General features: G+C 44.9%; 7 protein-coding genes across 7 annotated transcripts; 4 read left to right on the top strand and 3 right to left on the bottom strand. All coding sequences in view use genetic code 12, as the record gives it.

The window, feature by feature from the left end:
* Nucleotides 1–2: 2 nt before the first annotated feature.
* On the bottom strand, nt 3–332 carry DIURU_002438 (uncharacterized protein; the record flags this gene model as incomplete). Its single annotated transcript, XM_034155089.1, has 1 exon — nt 3–332. The coding sequence occupies one exon, from the start codon at nt 330–332 to the stop codon at nt 3–5; it is 330 nt and encodes a 109-aa protein (XP_034012854.1).
* A 229-nt stretch (nt 333–561) lies between these two features.
* DIURU_002437 (uncharacterized protein) lies at nt 562–2,253 on the bottom strand (the record flags this gene model as incomplete). The annotated part of the gene is made up of 1 exon (XM_034155088.1): nt 562–2,253. One exon carries the CDS (start codon nt 2,251–2,253, stop codon nt 562–564), a length of 1,692 nt encoding a protein of 563 aa, XP_034012853.1.
* A 594-nt stretch (nt 2,254–2,847) lies between these two features.
* Nucleotides 2,848–3,078, bottom strand: DIURU_002436 (uncharacterized protein; the record flags this gene model as incomplete). The annotated part of the gene is made up of 1 exon (XM_034155087.1): nt 2,848–3,078. One exon carries the CDS (start codon nt 3,076–3,078, stop codon nt 2,848–2,850), a length of 231 nt encoding a protein of 76 aa, XP_034012852.1.
* Nucleotides 3,079–4,463: 1,385 nt separating this feature from the next.
* Nucleotides 4,464–7,802, top strand: MED15 (Med15p; the record flags this gene model as incomplete). The annotated part of the gene is made up of 1 exon (XM_034155086.1): nt 4,464–7,802. The coding sequence occupies one exon, from the start codon at nt 4,464–4,466 to the stop codon at nt 7,800–7,802; it is 3,339 nt and encodes a 1,112-aa protein (XP_034012851.1).
* Nucleotides 7,803–8,039: 237 nt separating this feature from the next.
* On the top strand, nt 8,040–8,534 carry LTP1 (tyrosine protein phosphatase; the record flags this gene model as incomplete). Its single annotated transcript, XM_034155085.1, has 1 exon — nt 8,040–8,534. The coding sequence occupies one exon, from the start codon at nt 8,040–8,042 to the stop codon at nt 8,532–8,534; it is 495 nt and encodes a 164-aa protein (XP_034012850.1).
* Nucleotides 8,535–8,817: 283 nt separating this feature from the next.
* On the top strand, nt 8,818–10,497 carry NOT5 (CCR4-NOT core subunit; the record flags this gene model as incomplete). Its single annotated transcript, XM_034155084.1, has 1 exon — nt 8,818–10,497. The coding sequence occupies one exon, from the start codon at nt 8,818–8,820 to the stop codon at nt 10,495–10,497; it is 1,680 nt and encodes a 559-aa protein (XP_034012849.1).
* Nucleotides 10,498–11,472: 975 nt separating this feature from the next.
* Nucleotides 11,473–12,885, top strand: OPY2 (Opy2p; the record flags this gene model as incomplete). Its single annotated transcript, XM_034155083.1, has 1 exon — nt 11,473–12,885. One exon carries the CDS (start codon nt 11,473–11,475, stop codon nt 12,883–12,885), a length of 1,413 nt encoding a protein of 470 aa, XP_034012848.1.
* Between the last annotated feature and the right edge of the window lie 533 nt (nt 12,886–13,418).

Below are 13,418 nucleotides of genomic sequence, written 5' to 3'. Positions count from 1 at the left end.
GATTAGATCAACTGGTTTTCTTTGAATACGGAGTCAAGCGTGCCATCCGCTGACCAATTCTTCAAATCTTGTTCGGTTCCAAGCTTTTTACCATGGAAGAAAATTGTCGGTACCCATTTTCGTCCGCTAATTTCTGTGAAAGCTGCTTCCAACTTGGCAGCTTCCTCTTGATCAGGGAATTTGTCTAATTCGATGAGATGGATCTTTTCCGTGACACCGTAACTTGACCAGACATTGTTGGCATAAACACAATCGGGGCACCACAGTTTTGACAACATCACGAAAGGGTGATCTTGCAATATTTGCTTAGCTTTAGCAAGGTAGTCAGTCATTATCGTGAGTAATTTTTAATAGATCCTGTCGCACTTCAACATTTGACGCAAAAGTATCCACACCTAAGACCACGAGTAAATTGATATATAGCGAAAACTCAAATAAAAACGAATGTATATAAAAATTCTATAAGTATCACGTTCTCCAGATATTGGACCGAAATAAGAATGTTGTATATAAGAGGAGATCCATACCAGCTGAACCAGATTCTCGAATCATTCCGATAATTCAGCGAGGAACTTGATTGAACATATCAAGTATGCCGAAGTAATGGCCCACAACCCCCAAAACAACACAGACATGCCAAATATTGTGAGACGATCCGATATAATCGACCCACCACAACAGCATGAAGTCGTTTGCGTACGGTGTATAGTTTAAATGGGATGGGAAGTGTTTGTTGACGAGAGCATCAAACTGTGACTCTGTCTTAGTATCTTGCAATTCTTCTTCCAACTGCTCGAGTTCCTCTTCCCCATCGTGACCAACGTTGTCCGTAAGTACGTCCTTTGCGGTGTATTCATGAGTGCACTTCGGATTGTCCTCCGTAAAAACAACATCGTATCTCCATCTTTCAGGGAATAAGCCACCATAAAAGACGACACCAAGACCATACCACGTGAATGATTTCCACACAATCGGAAAGAAAAACTTCAACGTATCCAAAACGCCGTCATAGAAACATCTTACAACCCCAGCCGTGACGCCGGAAAACGCAAGACCCACAAAGAAGCCAATACGCAAAGATCTACATTCCGGCTTATCGAAATAGGGGGACCAGTTGAATCCAAAACCAGCTAGGCCGCAAATAATGGAGAAACCAACAATAGCCCTAATCCAAGAAGGATGTTCGTACAACGAGGTATACTCTGCAGTGATTACAGAGCAAGTGATGAGCACTGTAATTCCAGTGTAGTCGACGCAAGCACAATTAGCTCGTGTGGGATAATGAGCAAAACAAGAGTAGGTGTGCCAAACGCAACTACCAAGCAAACATTGAAAGGCGGCGAAGAAAAACGCATACATACTGAGATTATCCTTCCACAGATTCTTTGCGTAGACCTCTGTCGACGGGTAATGCACTAATAATAGGTAAAGCATCGCAAAGAAACCAAGCATATGAGTCCAAATGTTGACAGTCTCGTTATGGTTGAACTTGAACACCGATTTGAACATTGTCCAGTGACTAAGAGAAAAGCGGTATCCATGGACAACGTACTTGTTTTCACGCCAAGAAAGAGGGAGCTGATAATAGTTCAAATATTCCTTCTCTGCTTGCTTGAGGGCCTTGTTGAAATTGAAGAATCGCAAGTGGTTGTACTCCAACTCCTCCAGATAATCAGAGTTTGCATGTGGCTTTATAAAATCATCAATAGCCAAAAGCTTCTCATCAAAATATTGTATGGTGGTGATAATCTTTTCTGAAAGAAGTTCCCTTGACAGACCTTTGGCTTGAGACACGAAATCAGTCAAATCCTCGTTAAAAAGCAGATTATACTGGTCAGCCAAGGTTTTGTACAAATAGTCAAGATTGGTAAACGAATTCAGTAAGACTTGTTTCTTGATGAGGCGTAACCGTAGGTAGACATTGTTCAAATTGTTCATCGAGTACTGTTTGATGGAAGACATGGAAGAGATCGACAGATTCAGGCCACGACGAGATTGAGGTCGGGATTGTGATCGGGACGGTACAGTGAGGTTCTGTTCTTCTTGTATAGCTACCTTGGCAGCTTCATCCTCCTGTTGCTTGAATCGAAAGAAATGGTCGAAGTTGTCGAGTCGTGATTCGATAGACGACAAAAACGCGTCCAAGCGTTCAATCAACTTCTCTTCCAGCAGCATGTCCACTGGTGTAGAGCGCCGCTGGCGAAGTCCCTGCCCAACATCGGTTTGGGTCGTTGTTGTGGATGACGAAGCCATAACCAAAATGCTCGTTCCCCGGATGGGTTGATATAATTGCAGGCACGAAAAAGAAATATAGGTGGTTATGAGCGATGCCTGGAAGTCGCTAAATAAAATTTACCCGTGGGCGTGTTAGGGGTGACACAGATGTCCCTGGAAACTCTCAAGCCAAAAACTTTCCAAACAAAACTGATGCACTGTACATAAAAATCAGTTTTTATTTGTATCTACTTTTAAATCGTACAAGAGAGTACCTTTGTCAACGCGGCTATTGCACCTGTTAATCGGCAAAGCGGATGTCGGCTCGGATCTAACGATGGTATCAAAAACGCCGCAGCCAAGAAAATCCAGGAGGTAACAGGACTGTCACCATGTTGCCTTGTTATCCTTGTCCACAAACGGATTGATGTGCGAACTGCGTGCATACTTGACCCCTATTTTCAAAGTCTTTCATGTCACCCATGGTAACGTCAATGAGATGTCGTAAATGGAAACGGCTGATTTTTTTGTTGTTATCAATTTATCATATGACCAAAGCTTGCTACATCAAAAACGTGGGACAGTGCCAGACACAGTTTACCGTTACGACAAACAGTTCGATGGAGTACTGTGCTAATGACTTACATCTTCGGTAATCTCTGACTTCGGATTATAGCCACGGTATTCAGGGACACAGAACTCGTCATCTAGTTCTTGCCCAGATGCCAACTCTGAATTCTCTTGCATCTTCTCCCTCCATTCCTCAGACGCTTCCAACTCATCTTGCTCTTCGTCATCCTCCATGCCTTCTTTGGAGTATTCGACGAAGTCGTTGTACTCATTCTCTAAATCTTCCTCGCTCATTATTGGTATTTATTGTGGTCGGGTTCGTCAGGTTGCGCGGTAGTCATTCTCGGCTTGCACGGGGTCTACCGTCCACACGGCCAAAAGTGTCACAAAACCTAATTTTCGTAATCGCTGCCCTTGAGCTAATGAACGACATCACCAAAAGCACTGTTTAGTTGTAATAGAAAATTATTGAAGGCATGTAAGTGTAATCACTGCATGGATGCTTCGTGCTACAGTTCCTGAATTATCTCCACTTCGGCCATTATAACACAAAACGTGATTTGCATGAGTACATCGTCAAACTCGAGGCCTGAGTAGCTTGCAAAAGAATTCATTTCTGTACGAAGCCACAAAAGCAAAATGATCAGACTCTGGTACGTAGGCACGACGCCACGCTATCACCGGATCGTTATCGAGGACAAAAAAGCACTTTCTTCTCGGTATGATCAATACATGATGACATTGGCGTTGAAGTCGTGTTCCGTCAACTTGATGGATTCCAAGAAGCCGAACCGTGGCTACACAAAAATTAGAGCTTGCTCCAATCATGGTACTGCTTGGATACTCAGCTTCTGGATGTTAAATCTCCCACATATTCTTACATGATCCGACAGGTGAGGCTGCTGGAGTACAATGGCTGCTAATAGAATTGCCAGCTATCATAATTTACAGGTTTTGTGGCCAATGTCTCCAATGATTACTTAAATATCACTTTGGATCATGAAACATCCGGACGTCAAATCAACGTATGTCATAACATGCTGCAGTTTTCGTCTAAATGTAGCCGAGATCGCAGCCGCATAAGTAGGGATTGTTAAGGGATATAAGTTGTTGAAAAAGCAGTAAGTTAAAGAACCTGTAAAACAAAATAGGCAATTGACGTATATTGCACTACGCTCATGTCGGTTCCAGACGCTTTTTGTGTGATCGAGGGCTTGCTAAAGCAACTTGTCAAAAACAAACACGGCAAATACACACGCAGCAAAAACCAACAGGATATAAACGTAAAAATGACTACTTCAGATGGTTTGGAAGCCAATTTATGTATACGGCCGGTCCTCGGAATTGACACAATCTTGCGTTTCTTTTGTGCGACCATAACAGAAAGCGGTGATCATGCACGTAGCTGACGGGGCAACGGATCATATACGGAATTACCACCGAACAACGTGAAATTTTGTATCTACGTAAACGCTGCCGTATTAAAAGCTAAGTCTTAGTCGACGATCGCTTGTATATTTAGTAATACCCCATTTAGGTTGGTAGCCTGCAAGCTTGTGGTGGACAAAATTTCGAGGGTAGGTGCGGGAAAAAAATCACCAGTGACCCTTCCCATAAGGTAACCTGCCCCGAAGCAATTTGGATTGTGCTACCCGAATTACTGAGCTGGTTTTCCCAAAATGAGTAGCTGGTATGTTCCTGACCAGGACCGTCAGCGCATTATTGAAATTATGGTCCAGGAGATCCGACGTTACGATGGGAACCACAACGCTTCTCAGATTCAGGCATCAGCACGTCAGTTCGAAGAGGCAATGTGGAAACGACTGACCCTGAAGGAGGAGTACTACCGCCAAATTAAGCAGAAGGTTGCACAGTTGAAGGAACAAGGGTTTCGACGCAGTCAACAACAACAACAACAACAACAACAACAACAACAGCAGCAGCAGCAGCAGCAAATCGGTAACCCTTCGACTCAGTTCCAATCTCAGCAACAACGACCTCAGCAGCAACATTTTACGCCTCAAATGAATCAACTGAATCAGTTTGGTGGTTTCAACCCAAACCAGTCTGGACCACAACAGCAACAACCACCCGTGCAACAATATTCAAATTTTACACGAAACCCAGCAGGACAATTGAATCAGGCAGGGCAAATCAGTCAAGCGGGGCAAATCAGCCAAACTGCTCAAATGAACCAACCTGGACAAATCAACCAGAACATGATGCAACGTCAGCAGCAGCAACAGCATCCCACTGGTCAACAACAGCAACAGCAGCAGCCGAACCAACTGGGTCAACCGGACCAGATCAACGCAGCCGCTGCGGCTGCTCGTCAACTTTATCAGCTTCCAATTCCTCAACAATTGTTGGCAAAAATTCCCAATTTACCACCCAATGTCAATACTTGGCGTCAAATTCAACAAGCCTTAAGTCAAGGAATAATCCCCAAGAATTTGATGCCGTTGATCAAGGAATTGCAAACAGCCCATATCAAGGCGCTCAAGCAGCAACAGGCTATTCGGATGGGCCAGAACCAACAACAATTGAACCAAGGTTCGGCGGCGCCGGCGCCCGCCCATGGCAACCAACAACAGCTGTTGGCTAATTATACTCTGGCTATGAACACACAGCAACGTCAGCAATATGTGCAACGTCAAATGCAGAATCAACGTATGCGACAAGTACTGCAGCCTCAACAACAATCGCAACAACAACCTCTGCAACAAGTTCAGCAACAGTCGCATCACCAAGGCCACCCTTCCCAAGTGCAACCACAGCAGCAGCAACTACAACAGCAGCAGCAGCAGCAGCCCCAACTTCAACAACAGCAACAGCAGCAGCAAATGAATCGAAACTCGATCGGTCAACAGGCTACGGTTCAGCAGCAGCAGCAGCAGCAGCAGCAGCAGCAACGTCAGAGTCAAGCACAGCGTTTGCAAATACCCCCTATCACTCAACAGGACTACGTGAAGTACACCCCCGATGCTATGGCAGTACTTAACAACTTACGTCAACAGGGAAAGATGCCACAACAGTTATCTCAACCGGAGCGTGATGCATACATTCAGAAGTTTATTATTATGCAAAAGAAGAAGGAAATGGTTGCCCGTCTCGCCCAACAACAACAACTGGGTCAAAATCAACTGATGCCAAACGCTCGTACCCATCAACAGCCGGTTCCCACAGCTGCACCCAATCAGCCTGTTGCTCCTGTTCAAATTGGGTTACCTCAAGGGCCGCAGCAACAACATTCCCAGCCACTGCGTCCACAACAACAATCTCAGCAACAGTCTCAACCTCAATTTAATGCTCAAGTTAACCAGAATCAAGCTCAACGCCCGCCAGTGTTGCAACAAGGTCAGCAGGCCTCGCCACAACCCGGCTTACTTCCCCCGCAGGCTGGTAATGGGATGCCACAAATATCAGAAGAGGTGAAGGCTCGGCTTAATCAATTGTTTAGAGAGGTACTGAAGAACAATGTGGTGTTGCCAGACGAAACCAACCAGTTGACGCCTCAACAACGAGCGAATGTCCGCGAAAAAATATTGCGTATCTCTCAGCAATACTCCACTATCGATCGCTATATCACATACTTTTACATGATATCTCGTAATGAAGAGATAACGAAAAAGTTGATTCGGATGAAGGTAATGACGGGGCAAATCTTAGAGAATCTGCGACATGATCGTTATCTTGCAAAACCAGAATTGTTGGATCGTCTACAAATTCAATTTCAAAAGTGCTATGACTACGTAAAGGAATTTGTGATCAAGAACCAGAATGGAGGTCAGATTGCTGCGGCGAGTGGTATTGCGCCTAATCAGAACCAGTCTCAATCTCAGGGTCACGCGCAAACTCAAAATCAAAACCAAAGTCAACCTTTCAGTTATCAACAATCTCCCCGTCAGCAACAACAGCCGCCTATACTGCAATCTCAACCTCATCCACCTCAGCAACAGTTTCTTCATGGCCAAGGTCAAATGATGGGAGCAACAAATGCGCCGGCGACGAATATGCTGGCTATGCAGAATATACCTCAATCGGTTCCACAAGGTCAAGTCAGCCTGCACCAAATGAACCTGATGGCGCAGCTGATAAGACAACAACCCCAGCAGTCACCACAACAGTTTGGCAATGGTTCCATGGGCGGTGTTGGTCCAGGTGTGTCACAAATGGCTCCAGCACCGGTTGCAGGAGTGGCTCAACAGATGCCTTCGGCGGGATCCGGAGGATTCAACGAGCAATGGCCTCGCTCACTGCCACAAATGGAAGTGAAGCGGCATACGCCAGTTGTTCAGTCGCAACAACTTTCGCAGCCGCAACCAGGTTCGACACCTGGGCAGCACAGCCAACCGTGGCGTAAAAATGGTAATAAGGGTCCCATTAATGCAGCAAGTATCCCCACCCCAGCTGGCCTTGCTCCGCTGCCAAATGCAATGACGGCAATGAGAACTCCCAATCTGATTCCCACTCCTCATATTGGGCTGCACAGTAACAAGAATACGCCGCAAATGCTGTCGCCGCAAATTTTTAAGAATACTCCTCTGTCACAACAAGGGGATGAGATATTCAGCCATCTGCCGGATGATGTAAAGCTCGCCAGGCGCAGGGAATTACTGTCAACAGATCCAGAACGGTTCTTCTATGCCTCTTTGGCGAATTTGTTGGAGCTTGATGAACCTTTAGAAAAGGGTGAGATTAGCGGAATGAATCCAGGGAAGCTGTCGCCTCTTTCACCCGCACTTACTGAATGGACTTGTGAAATCAAACTGGAGGCATTAACTCTGCTGTTCAGACAAGTACCAGCGATTAGAAGCTTGGCTCAGACCGATATTATTGATACCTGCTCAAAGTTAGCCGTTGAAAGCGCCAAACGGCCAGCGCTGTCAGCATTCGATGATGATATCGATACGTTATTCGGGGAGAAGAAAACCAAGTTGGAAGATTTCGATAAATTCTTGCATGAAACCGTTGGATTTGAAGATTGGAAACTGTTTGTAGTCTCCAGCATCCAATAATCGTTGCTTACGAACTTAGTTAGAAACGTTATCAGTGTATAAAGCAATCGATGGTTTGTTTCAACTATTTAGATGGCTTATTTGTATCTTAAATTAGAGCCTCCCATGGAAGTAAAAATGTTTTAGATTAAATTTTTTTCATGTTTTAGGTTTGGCACGATTTCTCAACCCATTAAGCATGTTTGGGCAGCACCAACAACTCACAGTAACTGCGCACTCACCTTCTGTGCGAGTTTTATGACTAAGGAAGAAAAGATCTCAGTGGCATTTGTGTGTCTAGGCAATATTTGTCGGTCACCCATGGCTGAAGCCATATTCAAGCATAAGGTCGAAGAGTTAGGATATGGCGACAGGTTTGACAGAATTGATTCATTTGGAACGGCCGCCTATCATGTCGGGGAGCTGCCTGACCACAGATCGGTTGCTACATGTCGGAAGCATGGGGTGCCGGTGAACCATTCAGCCCAGCAAATTACTCTGGCCGATTTTGCCGACTTTGAATATGTCATTGCTATGGACGAATCGAACAAAGCTGATCTTTTACATCGGCGTCCTCGCAATAGCAAGGCCAAGGTTGAACTATTTGGGAAATGGAAGAAGGATCCGCAATTCAAAACTATAGTTGACGATCCTTACTACGGTGGTATCAATGGATTTGAGACGAACTTTCAACAAATTTCCCATTTCTCAGAAGAGTTTTTGAGGTCAGAGGTTGTTGGAGAGAATAAATAGTTTCCACAACTATTCGTGAAGTTTGATACTGAATATTTTCCAAGAATTCGAGGCAATCAATATGTAGAGTGAGTGATCTGTAGAGCACACTTCTGTATTCAGTTTTTCTGCTTGATATGATCAATCGCATTTGGCGAGCTTGTCCCAGTCCATTATTTCAAAAATGAGGCATGTTGCCCGACCGAATACAGCTCACTTTTGAGTTTTGACATTTATCTTTAGTAACGTCTACTTTTATGTCGTTTGGAATGGCGCGCGCAACACTCCTTCATCCACCACACCAATGTCGGCGAGAAAACTACAACAAGAGTTCGACAGGGTAAACAAGAAGATCGCTGAAGGACTTCAATCCTTCGATGACACCTATGAGAAACTTACAACGACGGAGCTCCCCTCCCAGAAAGAAAAGTTGGAACTGGATCTCAAGAAAGAGATCAAGAAGTTACAGAGACTGCGGGACCAGCTCAAAATATGGTTGAATGACAGTGGGATCAAGTTGGACAAAAGTGAAATCAAGCGTAATCGTACCCTGATTGAGCATGCTATGGATCTTTTTAAAGAACTTGAAAAGCTGCTGAAGATTAAACAATTTTCGAATGAAGGGTTGGAACTACAACTGCAGGGAGTGCTGCTGGAGGAAGACCGCAAAAAGAAGCAGGCCTGCGAGTACATTAGTACTCAGATTGAAGAGTTGAACCATCAGAACGAGACATTAGAGCTGGAATTACACCACACACGCGGAAAGAAGAAAACACTGAATACTGCAGAAGCTGAAGACATACGTGAAAAAATTGATCGCAATAACAATCATTTAACTCGTTTGGAAACAGTGTTGCGATTGTTGGAGAATGAGGAATTGAATCCAGAGAAGATCGAATTGATCCGCGATGACTTAGATTACTACGTTGAAAGCAATATGGAAGATGACTTCGTTGATTACGATGACTTCTATGATCAATTAGAGATTGATGATACCCATCATGATGTTCATGGCACATTATCACAAGTTGATCACTATCAACAACAACAACAACAACAACAACAACAACAACAACAACAACAACAACAACAACAGCCGCAGTCGCCAGCTGCGCAACCTCCACTTCCCGAGCCCAAAAAAGATGTGAAGAAAAAGGCAATGAGTCCTCCGAAGGTCACGAAAATTCCCGTCAAAAATTCCACGGCTTCTAATTTGACATCGGGTGGGCTTCTGGCTTCACCTGTGGCGCCTAGTGCAACTATCGCGGCTATGGCATCTAACGATACAATTGTGAACGAGGCAGCCCCTCTCAGCAATAATTTGTCGACCCATACCCCATCGGAGGTGACATCAGTAGCGGCAACTCAACCCGCTCTGAAGCCGCCCGTGAGCACTACACAAGGCGCCAATTTGTCAGCCGTGTCTTCGAATCAATCACCACCAGGCCTTGATCCAGTTTCTTCAAGTACCCCTCCAATCGTTGAACTGTCCACCCCCCAGGCGAGATTGCAGCAACCGCTTCCATTTGCTCAGATCTCGCATTTATTAGAGAGTCTGCTTCTTCATTGTCCCGACTCTATCGATGCCGAAAAACCCAGGCAATACAACCCCGTCAACATCCATCCTCTGTCGATAGATTATCCACAAGAGCCCATGCTGGAGCTTAACCTGGCACGGTTGATGCAGAAATTTGAGGTGGACACTTTGCAATTCTGTTTTTACTATCTGGAAGGCCCCGACGTTTTAGCTCGGTACCACGCGGCGAAAGAACTCTCCAAGCGGGGCTGGGTTTTCAACACCGAGACTAAGCAATGGTTTTTGAGAGATACACATGCCGCTAAGCGTGGAACCACACCGAAATTGGCTGGAGACTCGAGTAATCAGGAGGAGAATAACTACAAGTACTTTGACTACGAGAACAACTGGTTGATTCGCCGTCGAGAAAACTTCATGTTTCCCAAAGAGATCCAAGAAACTTTTTAGGCTTCTTAATTAATTTAATATGTATCATAGCAAATCAATATTACATTTTGACTTCTCACTTGCAATCGAGATAATAATAGAAGCTCAATAGTTATTGGAAAACACCTATGAAATATACGGCATTGGTAAGACTTGCATGCCAATTCAATATCTGAGATCGCGGTGGCATTGGTGCCTAATAGAGATGGCATTTTTCTCAAGATTCCGTTCTATAACATCAGAATAATAAAGTGAACATCTTTACCGATGTGTAGTTGGATCAGCGTATATGAGTCCCGACGCTTGCTTGTAGGGGCCCTTTTCAAGCGATAAGCTGCACGCCATTCAAATACTCGTGTGTTGACACCAACAACATCTCCATACAAGATCGCTTTATGTTTAACGTCAAATATTACTCGGTTTAACGCCAGGGGAAAGGATGCACAAACAAGTTGATTTTCCCCTGAAGTCCGATGCATTCACAGGAGGCCCCCATTGTGAGTGGCGAAGCATGAGGTCTAGACCTTCCGAAAAAAAATAACCATATCGCGAAGTTGTCAGTCGTTACCAAAGAAGCAGAGATAAGGTTTGATCTAGATATCAGGATCATCAGTGTATATGTGGAGGTTCATGGTCTATCATTTACCAGGTCAACCGATCAGTGTGTCGTTGTGGCACGTCCCCAACGTTGATTTCAACCCCTAAAATGTGGGAGGTGCCTTACCTCCCTGCATTGGCGCGCCTTGCATGAGACACGACCTTCCCATTCCAATGAAGTAATAATTTTGAGATCACAAAAGCCACGCCCTTTCTTAGCATCGCCCTTTTTCTTAGCATCGGCCTTTTTTTCCTACACCAACAGCTCACCTTTCCAACCATACCGATCCGATCGACAGATAACTAAGTGATACTCAGGTATCTTCGTGGCTTCCTTTGAACGTATAACGGGTCGAATTTGTGGATAACTTTTTCTGACAGCTTCCCTGCTTCGCGACTATGATTGTTGACTACCGCTTGTTTTCGAAGCGTGCCGACGGCTGTATAGATGAGCTGCTATGTCAAAAGCTCTCGTGTGAGGGTGCGTGTCCTGATGGGCAAACGTGTACGATGACCACGTTAACCTGCGATCTGTGCCCTCAAATACAATGTCTGACCGATGAACTCACAAGCCTTGGATCACATAAAACCCCAGTAGGGGGGATTGTTGGGGGTGTCGTCGGTGGTGTCGTATTCTTAGCGGTTATTGGGGTGGTCGGCTGGTTGATTTATCGCTACCGCAAGAAGCATCCCGTACAATTCGATGATGACGAAAAAGACGATGATTCAGATTACTGCATCAGCAATATCGATTCCCATAATGGAGATGGTATTGCGCTGCTGAATGAGATCGTAGTCAATCTGGAGAAACTGCTGTCTCGTATGACACGATCGAAGCGCATAAGCTCTTATGAGTCGTTCACTAAACCAACTTATCCTGGCGCAAAGAGGTCGCAGGCGGCCCAAGCGAGACGTGAGCGTCAAAAGCAGATTGTTCGGCAAGCGAATGCTCAACTTAATCCGGCCTATAACGATGTCGCTCCTTCGACATATCGTAATTCGATGGCCACTACGGATTCTACTAGCAATGCGCTGAATATATTGCCGATCGCCTATATCCCAGGGGTCACGGTACGTCCTACGAAGAACAACACACGTTCAATTTACTCGTCGGAGCTGGAATCTATTTTCTCCGACCTTAACACAATCGAAAATGCTCTGATTATTGGCGACGTTGTACGTGCCAACAATACAGCAAATCCTGCCATGTTAACACAAACTGGAGACGCCACGATGACAGCTATCAAGGCTCAGCCAAGGTTGGTAAATGTTGAAAAAATCGAGGAGGAAGAAGAACTGGAAGAGGAGGACTATATTCCCCAGGATCTTGCCGATGAATCTGCCGTCGTTGCACATTCATCTACTGTAGAGGAAGATCTGGATCTGGACATTGACCTGGACATTGGGGAGATCACAAGAGCGGCGTCATTCCGTCGGCCAAAACCACCTATGGCTAGGCCTGACAGTATGACAATCTCATCAAGTCACACCGATGAAACGCATATCTCGTTGGCTTCGCCTCTGATCATTGCCCCTGGACACGCCCCATTGACCTTCGTTAGTCTGGTGCCACTCAGTACAATCAGTCACCATTCGAATACCTCTGAGGTCGCGTTATCCGAACGAGAACTTGTGCTTGAGTCGGGAGCTGTTCGAAATCGCACATCCCAACAACCAGAAATCGCACTTGATTTCATCAATTTCGACACACCTAGGGGTGAAATCTCTTCTCTTGAGAATGATTACGTTTTGGACACACCCCTCTTCCGAAGAGATGAGGACACGCGCTCTCCATTTGATGATCCAGAGTAATTTCGTGGTCTCTTAACAATATCAATTTGGCTTTATATTTTAACGATCGCATAAGTACAATCTATCCCGTATTTAGGCTCTGGGGCGGGTTTCAACGCCGTTCGCAATACGTCATCGTGCTTAATTGGAATTGTGATCGTAACTACACATCAAAGGTGATACGTGGTACATAGCAAATACGCGGAGTGGATTCGAACTAAAGGACTTGGCTCGACGAACCCCAACAAAGTAATATTCTTTGATTGAAGACAATAACTTATCTCGAAGAGTTTGAATTTTGGAAATAGACATGCAAGCTGGAATAATTGCAATGAATCAAATTTACTTGGGTTTCATCACGCGTTTGGAAGACTTCCCGCTGAATGCTTATCGCGTTATAAAGATGACATCAATCTTACAACAAGTATAATGCTTTTTCGCTTGGATATCTGAACTCTACTTTGATTACAAAGATTGTAGTAATAGGGATTACAGCAATTATAGTTAGTGTCTCTGATCCTATGACTAAGGACGCTGCATAATTATGTATGATG

Source organism: Diutina rugosa, assembly GCF_008704595.1.
Source record: "Diutina rugosa strain CBS 613 chromosome Unknown scaffold10_size284702, whole genome shotgun sequence".
Taxonomy (NCBI): domain Eukaryota; kingdom Fungi; phylum Ascomycota; class Pichiomycetes; order Serinales; family Debaryomycetaceae; genus Diutina; species Diutina rugosa.
The sequence above is the reverse complement of the archived record's forward strand: the minus strand, read 5'-3'. Positions and strand labels throughout refer to the sequence as shown.